Here is a 21660-nt window from a genome sequence, read left to right as displayed (position 1 = left end):
GCACTTGAAGCAAAGTGGATTTTAATGAAATCGCAGCCCCAGTGCTGAAGCTGGGAACCTGCGTGGGAGGGGCACCTTCCCTGGGCTGCAGTGGGGGTGGGGGTGGGGGAAGGGTGGGAATGAGGGTGGGTAGGGACACTTAACTAGCCTAAAAGTGGGGTGTGGGGGGGGTGCACCATAGCCCCTCTGGCCCAACCTCTTCAGACCAGAGTTCAAGCAGTTTAGATCCCCAAAAGGTGGGGAGGGGAGGTCCTGAATATTTATGACACATTGAAATGCAGATTGTAGGTCTGACAGTATTCTGAGAGGCTGTCACCTTGGATGGATGGATATACCACCCTCTCACCCTCTTGGGGTGCATCCTGACGCTGCAGATCCAGAGCTGGGGATGGGGGTGCTGAGGAAAGGCAAAAAAAAAAAAAAAAAAGGCTGCTGGGTGCTGGTAAGCAGGGTCTGATGACTGGTGTCCCCGCTGGGCACCGTGGGACTAACCACTTACCCTCTCTGGACCTCTGTTTCCTATTCTGTAAACCAGGCAGCATAATACCCAGGCCTCGATGCCTTAGGGATAGTTCATAAAGATACATCTGAAAGCAGCTGAAACAGTAGGAGTAGGACTTGGGAACAGGGCCTTTGTGGATCACCAGCCCAAGATCTCCTTGTTAGAGCCTTGTTGTCTGACACTTTGTCCAGACCTTTCTCAGCATGTCCCAGCCATATACCATCCCTTAGGGGGAGATGCCTCTTATGATGGGAGGCAGGGTCAGTGATGGTGTGTTCCCCCCTGCCCCAAGCCTTTGCCCTGTGTCTGCCAGCTCCAGGAAAACTCCCAGCCCCCCTCCCCGGGGCAGGGGGCGGTGAGGTCCGAGGCTCCAGAACATGGGACTGTGACCCCCCACCCCTCTGCCCCTGGCCCCTCAGCAGTGGGCCTCTTCCATACACACGTCCTTATTTTTCACCAGCCATGTCGGACTTCCACGTGCATCCCCAGGCCACCGTGGGAGAAGAGGGCGGGGTGGCCCGCTTCCAGTGCCAAATCCATGGGCTTCCCAAACCCTTGATCACGTGGGAGAAGAACAGAGTCCCCATTGACACGGACAACGAGAGGTAAGGTGTTCGTGGGAGAGCTGGAGAGAAGACAGAGAGGCGGGCAGCGTCCAGGGTGGTGCTTCTGCAGCCCTGTTGAGATCAAGTGTCTGTATGGCTGGCAGGGCCCAGATTCGAGGCTGGTGGATTGATCCATGAGGACTGTGCGTGATTGTTGTCAAGGCTGGAGGGGGAGTCCCAATGTGTGTCTGTGAGGATGACGGTGACTTTGGGACAGCGCCCGGGGACCGAGCAGTGTCTGTGATGTCAGTGTCCCTGTGGCTGATGGTACCCATGGTTGTGCCGGTGGTCAGCTGTGCCCCACTCCCGCCTCAAAACAGGTACACATTGCTGCCCAAGGGAGTCCTGCAGATCACAGGACTTCGGGCTGAGGACAGCGGTGTCTTCCACTGTGTGGCCTCGAATATTGCCAGTGTCCGGATCAGCCACGGGGCCAGGCTCACGGTGTCAGGTGAGGGTCTTTTGCTCTGACTAGTTCTGCCCCTCACCAGCCCCCTGACTTCTCTCTCTCAGATCCATCCCTGTTCAGCTGAGCCCTGGAGACCTTCTCCACTCACAGCATGGTGCTCTTTGGGGTGTGGGTTCAGAAGGAATGCAGCCCACTCTCTGGCTCAGCTCTCCCTGGGGAAGCCCTTCCTCTGCTCACCCCAGGGCTCTCCCATTGCTAGAGGGCCCTGCAGGGACTGGAGCAGTGGGATGGAGGTGTGCAAGGCCCCAGGACCCCTAGCATCCCTCTCTGGCCCACAGGACCTGGTGTCCGGGCTGGATCTTGTTCCCCACTCCCTGTGTCCTGGGTTGTGGGCAGGATGAGGTGGGAAGGGTCACAGCTGAAGTTAAAAAACGTGGCCTCTTCCTGCCAGGCTCGGGCTCTGGGGCCTACAAGGAGCCAATGATTCTCGTGGGGCCTGAGAACCTCACCCTGACAGTGCACCAGACCGCTGTGCTTGAGTGTGTCGCCACGGGCAACCCGCGCCCCATTGTGTCCTGGAGCCGCCTGGGTGAGCCTCATCCTACAGTCCCTGCCTCTCCCACCCCTGTCCCACCCCCTGGGAGGGCAGTCTCATCACCCAGCTGTGGGGGGGACTTTGAATCCTGTTTGTTCTCCATGAGGGTCTGTGCTCTCTGGGGCCTTATGGAGGGGTAAGATTCCCTCTGCTTGGCAGGACTGGGGAGGTCGGCCTGCCCACTACATTCTCCCTCCCCCTGCGTGGATGGCTTAGCTCCCTGGGTTACCTCACCCAGTTGGGCCAGTCCTGCTTTGCTGGCATTGGGCTCTCCAGAAACCCTCGGCAGCTCTCCTTCCCCCAGGTTCCTTTCCCTCCTGCATGGCCCTGCCCTCGATACCGTGGCTGTACTCCCCAGCAGTGCAACTCCAGACCCCTCAAAATCTCAGACAGTTGTCACACCCTGTCTCCGGGCCCCCCAGTCTCTAGCCTGGCCCCCTAAATCCCCAGCCTAAATCCCTAGGCAGCTGAAGGAGAGAAATGAAAGGGTGCAGATGGGCCCACATTGTCTGAGCGGAAAGGTCACTAGGGGAAGGAGAGTCTGGAGGGGATGGGGTGGGGTCGCATTCACAAGGAGACTGTGCCACATTGTAGCAGCTGAGTGATCGGGGAAGGAGGGGGCAGCAGGCAGGATAATGGAGTAGATTTCACCACTTCAGCGCCTGAATGGGGAGCTGTCTCCTTGCATTCTGACTGTGCTAATCTGATCCTCGGGTGGGGGGAGGGCCCAGTCCCTGGGAGAGGCTGGAAAGAGTGGCCTCACCATTAGGAGGAGCCCATAGGCACTGCAAGGACCATCTGGTCCAACATTTCCCAAAGCGTACAGGGAGGAAAGAATGGCTTGGTGGTCTAACGTCTAACGACTTTGGGAAATAGTTTAACCAGGTCCCTTTGCTGTGGGACTTCTCAGAGCCTTTATATTAAAGGGCAGTGTGGGGGCGCCTGGGTGGCTCAGTGGTTTAAGCCGCTGCCTTCGGCTCAGGTCATGATCTCAGGGTCCTGGGATCGAGTCCCGCATCGGGTTCTCTGCTCAGCAGGGAGCCTGCTTCCCTCTCACTCTCTGCCTGCCTCTTTGCCTACTTGTGATCTCTCTCTGTCAAATAAATAAATAAATAAATAATCTTTAAAAAAAAAATAAAGGGCAGTGTGACAGTCCACAAGTGGAATGAAAAATTTGAGCATGCAACTGTTTCCAAGAGAGACAAACCAGGCTGGGAAACGCCCATCTAATCCAAACCCCTTAATTCCCTGAGGGGAGGGAACTTGAAGGTTGCTGGTGAATCGGTGAAAACGCCAGAATTAGAGCCCAGGTCTCTGCTGCTAGGCAAGTTTTCAGGGCTGCTCCAGCTTCTTCCACAATGCCTTGATGCCTGGGAGGAAGGGTGCAAAGTGAAAGATCAAGGCTCCCTGGAACACGGGTGGAATGCCAAACAATCTGGACCATTCCTCACTTGCCCTCTTCCACATTCTTCCCCCCACCCCCAGATGGCCGCCCCATTGGGGTGGAGGGCATCCAGGTGCTGGGCACTGGAAATCTTATCATATCCGATGTGACGGTCCAGCACTCCGGCGTCTATGTCTGCGCGGCCAATAGGCCGGGTACCCGGGTGAGAAGGACAGCGCAGGGCCGGCTGGTGGTACAAGGTACGGAGCTCCCCGGCCTCACAGCCCGGCCCCACAGCCCTCTCCTCCGGTTCCCTTCGTTCCTGGCTTCGTCACCAAGCCTGGCCCAAGCTCCCGGCCCTGGACTCCTCCCAACCCTGGCCTCTGCCCCTCCCCAGGCCTCCAGGCCAAAAGGCAGCTCCCTCCTCGCCTCCAGGAAGGCGTGTGCTGAGAAGGGGAATGTGGGTCTTGCCCCTGCATGCCTCTCTGGGTGCCCGTGCCATGCCCCCCACCAGTCATTCCCGTTTTATAATCTTTCCTGCTTCCCACACCCCTGTGTTCTTCACACGTGTCCCTGTTTTCCTTCACAAACATGTGGCACCTGCACGCTCACACCTGCCTGCTCACTCTCAGGTGTTTGTCATTCTCACACTCACACCCTAGCTCCTGCCACGCTCACGGCTGGTCTCCAACCCACGGGGGGGGGGGGGGGGCGGCGGATGTCAGCCTCTGAAGCTGATCACGTCCTCCTGTCCATCCTCCTGCGCTGGGGCTCAACCGTCCCCATGAACTGGGCTGGGATCCCATTCTCAGGGGCTTTCTGGGGTGGTTCCCTCCCAGAGAGCTGGGGAAAGGGTGGGAGATAGGGGAATTAGGAATTTAAATGCCTGTTTGTTTAGCATTCCATGTGCCGTTAATCTGTCCAAATGAAAGTGATGGAGCATTTCATTTCTCGGGTGTTAATGGAAGCTGGAGGCTTGGGATTGGAGGAGGGGGGATATTGCATGTAGGGGAGAGGGGAGCTGGTACTGAGCCTCATCCATCTCCCCGTCATTACAGCCTTCGAGGTGCAGCCAAACCTATTAGCACATTTATTTATTTAACAATTTCCTGAACAGGGAGCTCAGCTTGATTGCTTTCGGATACAAATGTCAGTCTTTTAAATAGTCATTAAAATGGAGTCTTCTCCTGGGTCTGCCTCTCTGGGGCCAGTGAGGTGGGGCTTGTCTTCCTCTCCTACAGCCTCGGCCAGGTGGGGGGGGGGGGGTGAGGGCGGGCCCCACCTGGAGGGTTCTCAGAGGATCTGACTTGCGACTTGTGACTTGCACAACCCAAGCCCACCCTGTCCCCATACCCACCCCATCCCTTCACTCACAGCTGTCTTGTCCCCCTCCACCTACCCCTCATGGCTGCTCCTGCTTCTCTCTGCCACCCCACCCCAGCCCCAGCCGAGTTTGTCCAGCACCCCCAGTCCATCTCCAGGCCAGCAGGGACCACAGCCATGTTCACCTGCCAAGCCCAGGGTGAGCCGCCCCCTCATGTCACGTGGTTGAAGAACGGACAGGTGCTGGGGCCGGGAGGCCACGTCAGGCTCAAGAACAACAACAGGCATGTGTGTGGGGGTGAGAACGGGGGAAGATGGGGAGAAAGATGTGGGGAAGGGGGCCTGGATGAATAGCCTGAGCAGGCTCTGCCCTCCTGTGGGGAAAGAGAGCTAAATTGAATCCGGAGGCTTGGGTTTGAGTTTGAGGTCTGCCCCTGACTTAGAGGGATCTCAGACAAGTTATTTGCCTTCTGGAGGGGCTCAGTTTCTCCATCTCTCAAATGGGGTGATCTGGCCAGACTTCAGGGATATTCTGGGAGGAGGAAGGGATCTAAGGTTCTCCCTCCCCCTGCAGCACCCTGACAATTTCTGGAATTGGCCCTGAGGACGAGGCCATCTACCAGTGTGTGGCCGAGAACAGTGCTGGCTCCTCCCAGGCCAGTGCCAGGCTGACTGTGCTGTGGGCTGAGGGGCTGCCTGGGCCCCCCCTCAATGTACAGGCTGTCTCCGTGTCATCCACTGAGGTCCGCGTTTCCTGGAATGAACCCCTGGTCAACACCAAGGAGATTATTGGCTATGTCCTGCACATCAGGAAGGCTGCTGGTGAGTGGGAACTCTGTAGCCCCTTCTTTTTAGTCCCCGTTGATCATCCCTTTCAATCCTGAGTGTCCTGACCCAACCCCTTCCCTCCCTTGTCCTCCCTGCACCTTGGATGCCCTCATCTCACCAGTGCTGGTAGGACTCCCTCGCGTGGCTTACTCTGCCCTACCCTTACTTCCCCAGACCCTCCGGAGCTGGAGTACCAGGAGGCAGTCAGCAAGAGCACCTTTCAGCACCTGGTGAGCGACCTCGAGCCCTCCACTGCTTACAGCTTCTATATCAAGGCCTACACGCCGAGGGGGGCCAGCTCCGCCTCTGCGCCTGTGCTGACCAGCACCCTGGGCGAAGGTGAGGCCTGGGTGCCACATGTACTGACAGTCCGGGAATCAGCAACAGTGCACGCAAGCTTGCTCACCACACTCCACCAGCGGGAGCCCGGCCCCGAGGCAGAGTGGGGTTTGGGGCTACCTGAGGAAGGGGCGTCCTTTTCCAATTCATGTAAAGGTGTCCTTGAGCAAGCAGAGACCCTGCATCAGAGAGGAACTGCCAGGCTCGTGGGGGTCAGGGTCCTGGGGGGGCCTGCCCCCTCACATCTCAGCCTGCTCTGCCCACAGCCCCCGCCCCTCCCCCACTGTCGGTGCGGGTCGTGGGCAGCTCGTCCCTGCAGCTGCTGTGGGAGCCGTGGCCCCGGCTGGCCCAGCACGAGGGCGGCTTCAAGCTGTTCTACCGCCCAGCGAGCAGAGCCTCCTTCACCGGCCCCATCCTGCTGCCTGCAACCGCCTCCTCCTACAACCTCAGCCAGCTTGGTGAGCCAGACACAGACCACGCTCGGGGAGCGGACAGGAGTGCGGTGCCTGGTGCCAGGAGGTGGGGTGCGGGGGTCACCTCTGTTGCCCTGCTGCACCAGAGCTGCCGCTGGGGCCTGGGGAGGTCACTCAGCACAGCACTGCCTTTCCCTCAGACCCCACTACAGTGTATGAGGTGAAGCTGCTCGCCTACAACCAGCACGGGGAGGGCAATGCCACAGTCCGCTTCGTGTCCTTGAGGGGAGCGTCTGAGAGGACAGGTAGGTTGGGGAGGGGTTGCGGGCCTCAAAAGTGGTGCTCAGGAAGGGAGGCCAGGCTCTGGGAGGGGTCGGGGGCAGGAGGGAGACAGGGGCACATGGAGCCCTTGAAAACACGGGCCTAGAGCTGAGTTTGAGATTCGGCGATATGACATTCTAGCTGTGTGACCGTGGGCAAGTTACTTAACCTCTCTGAGCCCCAGTTTTGTCCTCTATAAAACAGGGATAATAATACCTACTTTATAAAGCCGTGGTAAGGATGAAATGGTCCTTTCATCAATGGTGTAAAAGTGTTATTCCCAGTATTGGGCACAAAGTTAGTACTCAGTAACTTGTAAAAAGAGCCCAAAAAAGTTGGGCTGCGGTCCCAAGGGCAAAGGGGATGTAGACATGGAGGCGGGTACAGCTGAAGAAGGAGAGGAGCCCCCAGAAGCTGGGTGTCCAGAGGGTCTTCAGGCCAGAGAGCCATAGCTCTGTCCCTTCCCCCACCCGTAGCCCTGAGCCCACCGTGCGACTGCCGGAAGGAGGAGCCCAGCAACCAGACGTCCACCACAGGCATCGTCGTCGGCATCCACATCGGGGTCACCTGCATCATCTTCTGTGTCCTCTTCCTCCTGTTCGGCCAAAGGGGCAGGTGCGTCCCAGGCAGGAGGGTGGGGGTAGCCCGGAGAAGGCCTTGGCACAGGGGAAAGCAGAGTTGGAGCTCACTGTGTCCAGCCTTCTGTTTTTGCTCCCCCCCCCCAAAGCCTCCCCCTAATTCTTGTCTCACCTCTTAGGGTCCTCTTGTGTAAGGATGTAGAAAACCAGCTCTCTCCTCCTCAGGGCCCCCGGAGCCCAAGGGATCCTAGCATCCTGGCACTGAATGGGGCGGGCCAGGGAGAGCAGGGCCTGCTGGGCCGAGATAAGAAGCGTGTGGACTTGAAAGAACTGGAACAGCTGTTCCCCCCAGCTGGGGCAGCGGGGCGGCCAGACTCCAGACCTGACCCCAGAGCCATGGTGAGTGCCCCCACCCCAGGCTCAGACTACCTCCCAGTCCTGCCCTCCCTTCACCTTGCTCATGAGCCAGGGTCATTGGCCTTCACTAAGCTCCAGGTACAGAGCTTGGGCCAGTGCTGCTCTCTGAGTGCCTGAACCAGGCAGGGTGGCCCAGAGTCCTGAGTGGGATTGGGGGCAGGGCCTGACCCTCTGGCTGGGGGCTTTGGGCTCTGACTCTCATGCTGATGCTAGTGGGACTGGCTCTTTCCCCAGCAGGATCCTGGGGACCCTGCCCTGTGTGAGGAGACCCAGTTCTCTGTGCTGCCACTCGAGGGATTCAGCCTTCTGGAGGATATGGTGTCAGAAGCCAAGGACCCCAGCGCAGGCCCTGCAGCCTCCCTGCCACCCCAGGACGTAGGCCGTGGCCGCCTCGGTGAAGGACAGGCTACCCGGCCTCCTGTGGCACCAGCTGCCCAGGCAGTTCGCTTGGGACAGTAGCCAGTGTCTGGCAGGCTCTGGAGGGGGCAACCCCCCATTCTCAGGTCAAAGGCAAGATTTCTCCTGTCATGTGGGACTCAGATGGGGCTTCCCATCATTTCTGTCCTGACACCCTTAGGGGGTCAAGACCTAAAAGTAGCCTCAGCAGGGATTTCCCCCTTCCCCTAGGACCTGGAGGGGTTCCTGCAGGAACCTCTCCCTTGGACTAATGTCCCCCCTCACCTCTGCCTAATATCCACATGACATGGAACTGAATTAATGTTTTCCTTAAAAAAGAGAGAGAGAGAGAGAGAGAGAAAGAGATGAATCAGACTCCAAAAACACGCCCTTGCCGTGGCTGGGCCCCTGACACTGTCACCCTCCACCGACCTTGTTTTCTCAGGATGGATTTTTGCTATTTGGCTCTCAGTACCTACCTCAGCCGGAATGAATGTTCTTGAGGGAGCTGGGCCGTGGCCTCAGCACCCCCACCCCACAAAGCCCCAAATGCATTCCTACCTCAAGCCCCTATGGGGCAACCCCTCTCCTTCCCCAGATTATTATCCAGAATTTAAAAAAAAAAAAAGAAAAAAAAAAGCACTTCCCCATTTCCAGGTGTGAAAGAAAACATCTACCTCAAGGCTCGCCAGCTCTCCGGGCCTGTGTTGTATCACTGGACCCTCCTCCTGGCTCCTCTTCCTGCCCAAGACCTTCTACCCCTCCCCGAGAGAGGAGGCCAGAGGCTAAGTCACCAACGGTGGGCCTCTCAGGACCTACAGAAATAAAGATGGAATTAGTCAAAGAAAATGTGGAAAAAAAAAAAAGCCAAAAATGAGAGGAAAATGTGTTCCTTGACGTCTCTGTCGCTCCACACACCGTCCAGCAGGCCACTGCCACCGCTCCGCCCTGTCTCATCTGCCCACTCCAGTTTCGACCCTCTCAGCCAACTGATCCCTGACTGGGATCCCCACAGCCGGCTCCCTGCCTGCGCCTTCGAGGGTGGGGTGTTGCCCTGAAGCCTGCCTCCTATCCCGCCCGGCCCCAGAGCCCCTGGAGCAGGCTATCCTCTGGAATGTTCTGTGTGTGTGACCGCTGTGTGTGGGTGTTGGGTCGGGAGGTTCCCTGGCAGAATTGGCCTGGCCCTCTAGCCCGTGGGACACAGCCGGCTGACCCAACCCCTGGACAGTGGAACGACCACTGTCAGCAGATGTGGCTGGAAGATATTTTTATACAAGGTGTGTTTAAAGATTTATGTTCTTGTGACTTCTTGTTTCTCTTTTCTGTTGTGGTGTTTTTTGAAATACTTAAAGTAGGAAGGAAAAAAAAGAAACAAAGACCTATTTTTGGTTAACTCATTTTTTTAAATAGAAGGAAAACTTTTTTTTAAAGGAGAAAAAAATAAGTGTATTCCTTAAGTCTGAGATTAGACCATAAAGTCCCTGATCCCTAACCCTCTAGGGAACCCTCCTCCCTGAAGTTTAGTTAATTAGATGAAGAAGGTAGAATCTGTGGTGTTTTCCTAGAAGACTGGAGTCATGTCCATGTGGACTCGGAAAGGGCAGTCTGCCCCTTCTCCCAAATGCTGGGCCTGTGCCAAAGGCCCCCCAAACTCCCACACAGTACTCACTCTGTCCCTGCATTGGCCTCTTGGCACCCCCAGCATCCTGGAAACCCCCTCTCCCATGGGAACAGTGGTCTGGGGTTGGAACCGCCTGGCCTGACTGGACCTGACTTTTGTCACACTTTACTCATTTTGACTGAATAAAAGTCCTGTTGCCAAAGTGAACCTTGAGTTTTTTGATGGCTGTGTCAGGTCCTGGGGAAGGGTGGGAGTGCTGGGATTAGGGTGGCCAATGGTGGGGCAGGCTGACCCTCTCAGGGTCAGAGCCCAGAATAACAGCCGTTCCCTGTGTACCACTTACAGGCACCATGCACCCTGGCCCCCACAGGGAGGGAGGGTCCTTGGGTCCCCGCAACCTTTCTGGGAAGTAGACAGTCTAGTTATCATCACCATATTCTACAGATGATGAAACTGAGAAAGGATAAGAGAAATAAAGGAAATGTCTAAACTCTCACCCAGCCAGTTACGGCAGGACCAGAGATTGTGCCTGGATCAGGCCACCCGGTGCCAGGGTCTGTATTCTGACCGTGGCTCTGTACCTCCTTAGCTGGCAGTGAGGAATCTGAGACCAGTCCCTCCATACCGAGCCCGGTACTTCTCATGCATTGTCTACCAGGAGGGACTATTTTTGACTCCAGTCTACAACTGAGGAACAGGATCTGGCTGTAGTGACTCTTTCCAGGGCATACAGCCATAACTCCTGGCCAGGCCTCTCCATTCCTCCCTGTCTGCTCCTCAGTCCAGGCTCCTGAAGCCAGGTGTCTGGAGCTGACAAAGCTTAGGATAGGCCAAAAGAGACTTGGCTTAAAGGTGGTTGTGCCGACAAAGATCTGGAGGTCTCAGTGGGCCTCAAGCCTAGTAAAAGGCAGTGGTGCAATGCAACTTCTTAGAATGTCAGTGTTGCCTCTACTGTGGAAACGGAGGGCCAATGGGAAGCTTCGCAGGTCTAGAGGGCTGCACTCTGTACCCAGAGGTCCATTTTGCAAGGAGCAAAGCAGGACAGTGGTTTGCAAGCTGGGCTTCTCCAGCTGTAGCAAGGGGTTTGGGGGTGAGCCTCTCTGTAGGAGGATTCTACTCTCCTTGCTCATTCTCAACAAGAACAACTCCACTTGGGCGCCTGGGTGGCTCAGTGGGTTAGGCCGCTGCCTTCGGCTGGGGTCATGATCTCGGGATCCTGGGATCGAGTCCCACATCGGGCTCTCCGCTCAGCGGAGAGCCTGCTTCCCCTCCTCTCTCTCTGCCTGCCTCTCTTGTGATTTCTCTCTGTCAAATAAATAAATAAAATCTTTAAAAAAAAAAAAAAAAAGAACAACTCCACTTTTATCTTGTATGTCGGGCTCTTCATGAGATTTCATTTGAAAACAGCGTTCTGGGGGCACCTGGGGGGCTCAGTCAGTTAAGCATCCAACTCTTGATTTTGGCCCAGGTCATGACCTCAGAGTCATGAGAGAGAAAACAGGGTTCTGCTATAAAAGAACATTTAAAGATTATTTATTTATTTATTTGATAGAGAGAGATCACAAGTAGACAGAGAGGCAGGCAGAGAGAGAGAGAGGGAAGCAGGCTCCCTGCCGAGCAGAGAGCCCGATGCGGGGCTCCATCCCAGGACCCCGAGATCATGACCTGAGCCGAAGGCAGCGGCTTAACCCACTGAGCCACCCAGGCGCCCCTAAAAGAACATTTAAAAGCCCCTGGCCTGGCACTTGTTGAAGAGGCCTACAGGTCAGACCAGAAACAGTGATGGTGTGTGGACACTGAACTGAGAAAGAGAAGCCTGAGGCCACCATGGTACCTGTCCTGAGTCTCTGGGGGAAGTGGATGACTTGCCCTGATTTTCCCAGAGAAAAGAGCCAAGCCCAGATAGCAACATAATACCTTACCTTTCTTAACGCAGCACTTTGTAACACAGGAATTCTTCAACACCACCAGCCATCCGAGGGCTGCCTGGGAAGGTGCTGGGTCTGTCATCTGGTCAAGCAGATCCTGCAGGGATGGGAGTAGACGAGGTGAACCCCCAGTGTCTCTGTTCCCTCCCAGAGTCCGAGATGCTACTAACTTCCCCAGGGAGGCATCTGGAAATGTTGAGAAACCACCCGGTATGACCCATATAGATGTATGCAAATTGCATACAAATCACATGCAAATACAGGCAGGGCCTGTTCCAAGCTAAGGTAAAGGGAAGCAGGGTTCCAATTAGGAAGATTAGCAGAAATAGGCGTCAAAGCTGGGAGTTGGGCGGGGGGAGGGATGTGAGGGGGGGGCGTGCCTGCCTGGAATCTGGCTCCTGATCTCAAATAGGCCCATGGCCTCAGGCTGAAGACACCGGTCCCTATACACACACACAGTCCTGGGGCAGAAAGCAGCCAGGGCCTGGGCTTGCAACCGGTTCCAGTGGTCTAATGCTCGGTCACAGGCCACCCCACAACTTAGTGGCTTGATCTAACATCTATTTTGGTCGGGCATTTGCAGTCTGGGTAGGGCTCAGCGGGAGAGTGGTCTGCTTTATTGGGCATCGTGGTGGCTTGAAGCCTGGGGCTGGACTCATCTGAAGGCTCGCCAGCTCTCGTGTCAGGTGGCTGATGCTGGCTGTGGGCCCCACACCCCCACATGGCCTCTCCAAGTAGCCGGGGCATCCTCAAAGCATGGTGGCTGGGGTCCAACGACAGGTGACTAAAGAGAGCCGGGCCAAAGCTGCGTCATCACTTCGAATCTAACTGTGGATTGCGTGTGGTGTCACTTCTGCCTCGCTCCATTCATTAGAAGCAAGTCACTGCGGCCAGCCCTCTCCGATGGGAGTACAGTCAACGTTATGGACCAGTTCGAAAACTATCACAGGACCCCTTCAGGGGACAGGTGGAGAACATGTGGACACTGGGGGTGGCTGAGCAAGAAGCTATCCCCAAGAGGGCCCAGCCAGAAGGGGCTACTGCTGGGGTTGCCGGAGGACAGGGGTGCTCCTGACTCCTACACAAGCCCTGATAGGGTCACATTCCTATCATCAGTGAAGAGGGCCTTCAGTCTGAAGAGGCCTTCAGTCCTGAGGCCACAGGGATGGGGGACAGGCCCCCATGAATACCATGGCCTGCTCCCTCTCCACAGGCAGTGAGGGGGCCAAGGAGGCCGGTTCGGGCCTAAGAGCCCTACCAGCCTGGGTTGGTAGAGCCCATAATGCCAGCACTGGAAAGGACCACAGTCTCTCATGAGACAGATGCAGGGCAGGAGTAGCTCAAGGGGACAGGGAAGTTAGAGGCAGGGTCAGGGCTGGGACCTGGGATGGCTACATCCTGCCTGGAGCCCTTTCCACTCAGTCAGACCCTCAAAACTGGACTGTGCTCCAGAGCCTAGAAGGCAGGACAGGGAGAGAAAGGGTGGTGGGGCCGGGAGTCATCTTGCTCAGGATGGGGAAAGGGGGATCTGGATTGGAAACGGTAAATGAAGGAGTGGGAACAACCAAAGCTGGTTCAGGCCAAGGTCACGCAGGGGGAGATCTAGACCCACATCCCTCTCACAAAGAGGTTTATTGGGTCTGATTTGAGAACTCTGTTGCTTCCCTGGCTCTCTTGGGGCCACCCAGGGCACGAAAAGGGAGAGGAGAGGAACGGTGGAGAAAAGGCCCAAGGGAGCCAGGTTGCCCAGAGAGGGGAAGACCTTGCTCCTTGGGTTCAAGAGGGATGTACCCTGGACTTGGATCTCCCAAGGACACAGATAGTCACCCTGTGCCATGTGCCCACTGCCACACCGCAGGGTCTGGCCCTGACCCTCACTCCAACATGCCCACAGCCCAGGGCTCCTTCTCCCCTGAATGTCTATCAGGTCTCTGCACTTACTTCCTTGCCTTATGATCTGGCTTCCCACAACAGAATTTGTATCCCCACGACCCACTCAGGAACTGTTGGAGACAGGCATGCAGGAACAGGACATCTAACTGGAATGCTGGGGACACTGTCAGGAAGCTACAAAGGACAAACTCTTTGGCCAATCCCTGGCTAGTACGGTATCATCTTGGGTTAAACAACAGGGGAGTTTTGTGCCTGGAAGTTTGGGGTCATCTCTCCCGTGACTAAGCCCCCCAGTTACTGGGGCTACGGCTTGGGTAGGGAGAACTGGAGCCCCAGGAGAAGGAGTGATTTCTCTGCCATGCTCTCCTCATGGGCCACCTTATGGAGGACCTTCTCTAACTCCAGCTGGTGGCTCACTGGCCAGAAACAGCCTTTTGCCCCCTCCTCCCCGCCACCGGGAGCTAGCCCAGAGCTTACGCTCCGTTGTTGAGAATGATGAGCTCTGTCTCTTAGTGAGAAGCATGGCAACCCCTGCAGCTGAGGTGGGGGTCTGGCCCAGGCGGCATCTGACAGATGAGGTCTCAACAATGGGCTCAACCATTTCCTAATCACGTGACTATGAGGAGCTGACTTGACTTCTTTAGGCCTCAGTTTTCTCATCTGTAAAATCGGGATAAGATGCTCCTACCTCAAAAGGGTTGTTGACTCAGCTGGCTTCTTTATAGAAACTGAGAAGCTAACCTTAAAATCATATGGAAATACAAGGAACAAAGAAGAACAAAGTTGGAAGGCTCACTTCCTGATTTCAAAGCTGACTACAAGCTTTACTACAGTAATGAATACTGTGGGGTCCTAACATAAGGAAAGACAAATAGACCAACAGGATAGAACTGAGAGCCGAGGAATAAACCCTCACATGTAAACAGATTTTTGGCAAGGATGTCAAAACCATTCATGGGGAAGAAGAGACTTTTCAACAAATGGACAAGTGGATATGCACATGAAAAAGAATGAATTTGGACCCCTTCCTCACACCATGTAAAAAAAAAAAAATTAAATGGAGCAAAAACCAGAGTGCCTGGGTGGCTCAGTCATTAAATGTCTGCCTTCAGCTCAGGTCATGATCGCAGGGTTCTGGGATGGAGCCCCACATCGGGATCCTTGGTTAGTGGGAAGCCTGCTTCTCCCTCGCCCTCTGCCCCTCCCCCACTTATGCTTGCTCTCTCGGTCAAATAAATAAATAAAATCTTTTAAAAAGTGAGCAAAAACCTAAATGTAAAAGCTAGCACATAGAAGAAAACATAGACATATGCATTTATAGACTTGGATTAGGCAAAAATTGACATAATGCCAGGGGTACAGTTAAGAAAAGGGAAAATAGATACATTCGAACATCATCAAAATTAAAAACCTGGTGCTTCAAATGACACCACCAAGAAAGTACCAAGACAAGCAAGCACAGGATAGAAGAAAATATTCGCAAGTCATATCTCTGATAAGGGATTTGAATCTAGAATATATGAAGAACTCAGAACTCAATAAAAATAACCCAATGATAAAAAGGCAAGTACCCCAATTTAAAAATGGGCAAAGGTGGGGCACCTGGCTGGCTTAGTTACCGTGCAACTTAGAGCATGCAATCCTTGATCTTGGGGTCGTTAGTTTGACCCCTACATTGGGTGCAGAGATTACTTAATATTTAAAAAAATAAAAATTTAAAAAGGAATACATAATAGCACATTAAATAAATAAGAAATAAAACTCCTGGCACCTGGGCGGCTCAGTGGGTTAGGCCTCTGCCTTCAGCTCAGGTCATGATCTCAGGGTCCTGGGATCGAGCCCCGAATTGGGCTCTCTGCTCAGTGGGGAGCCTGCTTCCTTCCCCCTCTGTCTGCCTCTCTGCCTACTTGTTATCTCTGTCAAATAAATAAATAAAATCTTAAAAAAAAAAAAAGTAAAACCCCAATGAGATACCACTCTGTTCCCACTAGCATAGCTAGAATAAAAAAGTCACATACTGTTAAGTGCTGTGGAGAATATGGCAAACTCCAGGCCTTCATACGCTGCCCGCAGGAGGGTAAAATGGTACAGCCGTTGTGAAAAGCAGTGTTCATTGCTCAAAAGGCTGGATGCATAGTGACTAGATGACCCAGCAGTTCCATTCCTCAGTGTATAGTGTACACAAAAACCTGTACGTTGATGTTCATAGCTATAAGATCTGGGATAAAAAAGTGGAAATAAATGTCCACCAGCTGATGATCGGATAAACAAAATGTGGTACAGCCATACACTAGGATATTATTTAGCAGTAGAATGGGGGAACCCGGAAAATGTGACCCTGAGTGAAAGAAGCCAGCCACAGAAGACCACATATCATATGGTTCCATTTGTAGGAAATGCCCAGAATAGGCAAATCCATAAAGACCAAGAAGAGACAAGTGATTGCCTAGGGCTGGGGATAGGGGAAAATGGATGGGGAGTGAGTGCTAACGGACACAGGTTTCTTTTTGGAGTGATGAGAATGTTTTAAATCTGATTGTGATGATGGCTGCACAGCCTTGTGAATGTACTAAGAACTACTAAGTTGCCCACTGTAATGGTATACGAATTACATTTTGTTAAGCTGTCATTAAAAAAAAAAAAAAAAGCAGGGGCACCTGGGTGGCTCAGTGGTTAAAGCTGCTGCCTTCGGCTCAGGTCATGATCTCAGGGTCCTGGGATCGAGTCCCGCATCAGGCTCTCTGCTCAGCAGCAAGCCTGCTTCCCTCTCTCTCTGCCTGCCTCTCTGCCTACTTGTGATCTCTCTCTGTCAAATAAGTAAATAAAAAATCTTTAAAAAAAAAATATTTAAAAAAAAAAAAAAAAAAGCAGATGGGAGCACCTGAACGGCTCAGTCCCTTGAGCGTCTGACTCTTGGTTTCCGCTCAGGTCATGATCTCAGGGTCCTCAGATCAAGCCTCATGTGGGGGCTCTGCACTCAGCGGGGAGTCTGCCAGAAATTCTCTCCCTCTCCCTCTACCCCTCCCAGGCTCGTTCTCTCTCTAAAATAAATAATCTTTTTAAAAATAATTAAAAAGTTAAAAATTATAAATTTTTTTTTTTTAAAGCTGAAAGGACTCAGTGAGTTTGTAATATGGGAAGCGTGCAGTTTGTGTTCAAGTGATCCCACTGTTACAGGAAGAGAAATAGAGGTGGGCAGGGCAAGGTGACCCCATGTGGAAGAAGAAGAGTGGGGTAAAGACAAAAGTAAGCTTGAAGGGACCTCTGCACCTGGCCTGGCCTCCCTACAGCCCAGGAAGCCTCTGGACGCTGCATCCCAGCCTGCAAGCTGGTCTCCCAGGAGGAGGGCTGGGACCGGAGGGTTTTGCTGCCACCCTGTGGAATGGGTGAGGATTACAGCTATGGGGCTACGGCCGGATTGAAGCTCGCCCCTAAAATGTGCTCAGCCCCATACAGGGGAGGCGGGGCAGGCCCTCAGTGAACTGACTGCCCAGGCGTGAATAAAATTACTGAAGATGATCCACATACTCACTTGGGTGGTAACAGCAACAAGTTGTGGAAACAGAAGAAAATGCAGCATCTAGGAGTCCAGGATTAAGGAAGGCTTTGAAGAGGAATGATGAATCAGAAAAGGGCTCTGAGGCTGAAGGCCAGGAAGCTATCATCTGCGACATGGGGCTGGGCACTTAGTAGATGCCCAAGAAATAGGGGAATAAATGGTTACTAGATTGCCAGAGTACACGCTTTTGGCACAGTTGATGTGTCTGAGGAAAGCTTGATGTGGCCTTCTGGGTAGAAAGGGAACCAGCAAAAGTGTCAAATAATAGCCAGGGCCTTCCTCAGTGAAAGGAAAGAGCCTCTGGGGAGTCCTGAGTGATAATGATGAGGCCTCTGTTACTAATTCTGGTGGCGTTTTGTGGACACCCCCCCCCATTACCTCATCTGAGTCTTCTCAAAGCCTTTCGGTGGGCAGGGCTGGATTCTTTCACTTAACAGATGGAAACTGAGGCCCAGGGAAGTGAGCTGGAATGTGGGCCTCCTTGCTCTAAGGCCATGCTGTCTGCTGACTTGCTATCTGTGTGCTGAGGAGAAAGGACTGGGGGAACTCAGTAGTGGGGAGGAGAGGGAATGGTCTAAACTGGCTGAGATAAAGATATTCTTCCTGAATATTGAAGAGAGACCCAGGGATGTCAGACCGTGGAGTAGGAGAGTTGAGGAAGTTGGGCATGTCCTAAAATGTAGGTGAGATCAAGAGCCTGCCATGGCTTCCCATTGCTCACAGGGTAGTACAACACCTCTGGCCTGGCGTTCAATGCCCCCTCAGGAGAGGCAGAGTAATCCAGTGGCTCAGATGCAGGCTTGGGTTTGTAATCCCCATTCAGCCGCTGTCCAGCTGGGTGACCCTCTGGGACCATTTCCTCCTCTAGAAACCATGCACAAGGACAGCACCTGCCTCACAGGTTGCTTGCTTTTATTATCATTATTGTTATTATTATTATTCAGAACAGAGCCTAATTCTTGGCTCCTTTCATGTACTCCAATCCTTCAAGTTGGGCCCCTGGCTTCTCCAGTACATGCCAGGCATACTGGTGCCTCCAGACCTTTCTGCAAAGATGGTCCTTCAGCCTGGAATGATCCCACTCCACTGGCCCCTTGTTTCCAGATCCCTTCAAACTGCCTCCTCCCAGAGTCTTCCCTGATCCTCTCTGGTTAGATCCACTTCTGCTTCTGCCCTTCCTCTGCACCTTGCTTAACCCTCTCATCTAGAACTACTTCCTTCTGCATCAAATCGGCACAAGGGTCCTGCCTGCCCTCTCTGCTTGGGGAACTTAGGAAGTGAGTTTCCTCAGGATGAGCACAGTATCTTACCTCTTTGTGAGCCAGCCAGAGTCGACATGGAGAAGCTCTAAACAATCACATGCCTGTGGAAAGAAAGGCAGAGAGAGCAGGAAAGCAAAAATGAAGGGAAGTGGGGGAGGGGTATGCAGTGGAGAAAAGGAGAGAGAGAGGGTAAAGGTGATTGGGACTTAAGGCCAAGAGAGACTCTGGTGAATGCAGCTGGGGATGCTTTCTCTGGAAGACTTTGGCGAGGAGACTGGAGACTGGGTGATCCGCTGCTTTCCCATGGTTCTGATGTTTGTTCCTTGAGCCATGGCACTGAACGGACTCTGGAAACCTCATGGTGGCTTTGGACTGGCTAGTTAGCCCCTCTGAAGCTCTACTGCCCCATCTGTAACACAGATAATAATGGTACTTAATCCAACTGGATTGTTGTGGGGATCAGACAAAAAAAGTCCCAGGAAAATCCCCGGCACGGAGGCCATAGTAAGTACTCAGTAAATGCTATGTGTTAGGACGGTGATGGCTTGGTGGTTTGGAGAGTTCCAGACCTGTCTGAATAAAAGGCTTCTCGCTGCTGGGGAGGAGAGGTGCTTCCTAAGCTTGGAGAGATGTCTTTTGTCCCAGAGTCTGCCCAATGGCCACACAGAGGTCACACAGTGTTTTCCCTGGGGCCTTCCACCCGCCCCTGCAACAAGATACACAATAAAGACTCCTGATTGCTTGATTAAAGGAAGTGGATACACAATTAATTTCAACTTTAAGCCTAACCCTCCCTGCCTATCCAAAAGAACTGCACACCCTATTCCAATTTACACACTGAAACAATATGGAATTTTCCAGTGGGTTCTGAAGCCTTTGAAGTGACCAGACCAGACTATTGATTTATTTCCAACTAACCTCTCTCTTTGAACCCAGAGGGGTCAAGGTTAATTATACAATAAAACACCCTGTGCCCAGCTGCCCCCTGTGAGGGTGCAGGGAGCCCCCAGACCTTTCCAAGCCAGCGAACGGCAGATCATATTTCTGGTTCCCTCTCTGCATTCATTTCCTTCATCAGGACCCATTAAGGAGAAGAAAAAAACCCTCAACCCCCTCATTTCCTCCCTGAGAGATAAATTTTAATTTGCTGGAAACCAACAAAGGGAATCTAAACCATGTTTCCAGGCTGCTCCCTGCGGTTGAAACCTCTGGCTGGGAGCACAGCACCTATTCCAGCACTGGCTGAGAACGGGGTTAGGGGTGGCAGAAGGAAGCGAAGGGGTGCACGCTACCACCCCCTCCCTGGTCTGCCTCCCCCACACAGGGTGAAGGGAGACCCCAGAGAGCCTGACTGTGCGGAGGCTTCCGGTGGGACGAGAGGGCTGAAGTTGGTTAACCCACGGGCTGTGGCTTCTCCTGCGCGTGCGCAGTCGGCGCTCAAAAGCCTCATCAGGTGGGCACCCCGGGTCCCTGTGCCCGCAGCTGAAATGGGCTCGCCTGGCACCGACCACAACGGGTCCCCGTTGTCACAGGCAGGCAGTGGCGGGGCCAAGACCGGAGCCCAAACTTGCATTCTCCTTGTAAGAGAATGGATTCTCTTCCCCTGCATCTTCCCATCCCAGGGAAATATCATGAGAATGTTCTCTTTATTTCCACCATTAAAAGAAAAAAAGAAAGAAAGAGTCAAAGCTATTATCTAACACAAAGTCCACAATCCAGCGTCCCTAAGGTGTCCCAACAACGTCCACCTTAACTGTTTCTCAGATCCGGGACCCAACCAAGGCTCACACCCTCACCTGGGTGTCATGTCTTTTCACTCTCTGCTCTTCCAAAACAGACCCGGTCTTCTCTGTTTTTCCTGACACTGACATTTTATTTTATTTTATTCTATTTTATTTTATTTATTTAAGATTTTATTTATTTATTTGACAGAGAGGGAGAGATCACAAGTAAGCAGAGAGGCAGTCAGAGAGAGAGGAGGAAGCAGGCTCCCTGCTGAGCAGAGACCCCCCCCCCCCCCCCGATGTGGGGCTCGATCCCAGGACCCTGAGATCATGACCTGGGCAGAACGCAGAGGCTTAACCCACTGAGCCACCCAGGGGCCCCTTCTTTTCTTTTTTTAAAGATTTTTATATATTTTTTGAAAGAGAGCACAGAAGGAGAAGGAGAATCAGACTCCTCACTGAGCAGAGTCTGACGCAGGGCTCAACCCCAGGAGCCAGAGAGGCAGATGCTTAACCGATGGAGCCGTCCAGGCACCCCAACAATCACATTTCTGAAGGGACGACGTGAGTGACCCCCCCTAGTGTGGATTTGTCTTGTTTCCTCCTGACTAGTTAGAGAATCAGACAATATTTTTTGCTCTAAATAATTCACATGTGATGCTATATTCCTTTTAGGGCATCACTCCTGGAGCCCCATGATGCCAACTGTTTTTGGTGAGGGACCCAGGGTTTTCAGCTGAGGTTTGTTCTCAGCCTCCTTGAGGCTTCTTGGCACCAGGGCACTTTTAGCACTGGCCACCAAACGAGGACGTTCTCTGGGACTCTTTCAACCCACAGACTACAACCTAGAACCTTGGGAGGAAGTCCACCAAACACAGCCTGAGATGCATTTTTCCCAGTTTTTGCTGGAACATTCCTATGTTTGCCTCAGGGCTCAAGAGTCACATCTCCACCTCCATGAAGCCTTTTTAATTCTCAGATAGAATCAACACTCCCTCCTCTCCGCTTCCACACCCCCTTGTTTCTGGCTTCTTGAGTGATTTATCTCAACAGAGTAAAGGTTACTGCGGAGCTCTGACTGCCGCCTACACGTCCAGGCTCCACCACAGAAGGTTCTCTATGAATATCTGCCAAATAATACCAATCTGCCTTGTGGGTGATCTCAGTTTTCCATTTGAAAGAAAAGCTCAACACCCAATCAAATCAAAAAGCTGTTTGAGTCTTTGCTGAACAACCTGACACAGGAGCTGGAGGATGAATTAGATTGCCTGTCATTCACCAGAGTCCTAAATAGTCTCTTCACCCATCTTTCTCCCTATCATCTCATGGCTCCTTCTTCACCTCAAAACCTTTCTGCTTTCTCTCCTTCTTGCCCAAGTCCCGCCTCTTTGGGGATCCATTTGATTCCAGTATAAGAAAAATGTATTAATTTAGGTCAAACAAGCAATACCCAGAAACAGTCTCCTTGTTTAAAGGAAAAAAAAAATGTTGCTTAAGTCCCCTCTCAACTCTCCAAGCCCAGGGCCCTCCCTAGGGCCAATACCATTATCAGCTTTGGGTTCC

General features: G+C 53.2%; 1 protein-coding gene and 1 long non-coding RNA gene across 4 annotated transcripts in view; one reads left to right on the top strand and one right to left on the bottom strand.

The window, feature by feature from the left end:
* IGDCC3 (immunoglobulin superfamily DCC subclass member 3) overlaps positions 1-9932 on the top strand; it is a 42489-nt gene extending 32557 nt beyond the window's left edge. Inside the window, exons 3-14 of one of the 2 annotated variants that reach the window (XM_046010329.1) lie at positions 963-1107; positions 1428-1558; positions 1968-2105; positions 3597-3755; positions 4937-5102; positions 5393-5640; positions 5821-5985; positions 6252-6443; positions 6599-6703; positions 7196-7334; positions 7477-7696; positions 7949-9932. In XM_046010329.1, coding sequence (XP_045866285.1) covers positions 963-1107; positions 1428-1558; positions 1968-2105; positions 3597-3755; positions 4937-5102; positions 5393-5640; positions 5821-5985; positions 6252-6443; positions 6599-6703; positions 7196-7334; positions 7477-7696; positions 7949-8173 — 2033 coding nt within the window. In that variant the 3' untranslated portion in view covers positions 8174-9932. The remainder of the gene's footprint in view (positions 1-962; positions 1108-1427; positions 1559-1967; positions 2106-3596; positions 3756-4936; positions 5103-5392; positions 5641-5820; positions 5986-6251; positions 6444-6598; positions 6704-7195; positions 7335-7476; positions 7697-7948) is intronic. The other variant, XM_046010328.1, reaches the window with a different exon arrangement.
* LOC123944892 lies at positions 8800-18776 on the bottom strand. Of its 2 annotated transcripts, XR_006818857.1 has the most exons (4): positions 17085-17284; positions 15571-15770; positions 11654-11756; positions 8800-8925 (listed from the first exon to the last, which is right to left on the bottom strand). It is a non-coding gene; the product is annotated as an uncharacterized LOC123944892 (long non-coding RNA). The 2 variants fall into 2 exon arrangements; XR_006818858.1 differs by lacking the exons at positions 15571-15770; positions 17085-17284 and adding an exon at positions 18422-18776.
* Positions 18777-21660: the final 2884 nt, after the last annotated feature.

Source organism: Meles meles, chromosome 6 (assembly GCF_922984935.1).
Source record: "Meles meles chromosome 6, mMelMel3.1 paternal haplotype, whole genome shotgun sequence".
Classification (NCBI taxonomy): domain Eukaryota; kingdom Metazoa; phylum Chordata; class Mammalia; order Carnivora; family Mustelidae; genus Meles; species Meles meles.
The sequence above is the reverse complement of the archived record's forward strand: the minus strand, read 5'-3'. Positions and strand labels throughout refer to the sequence as shown.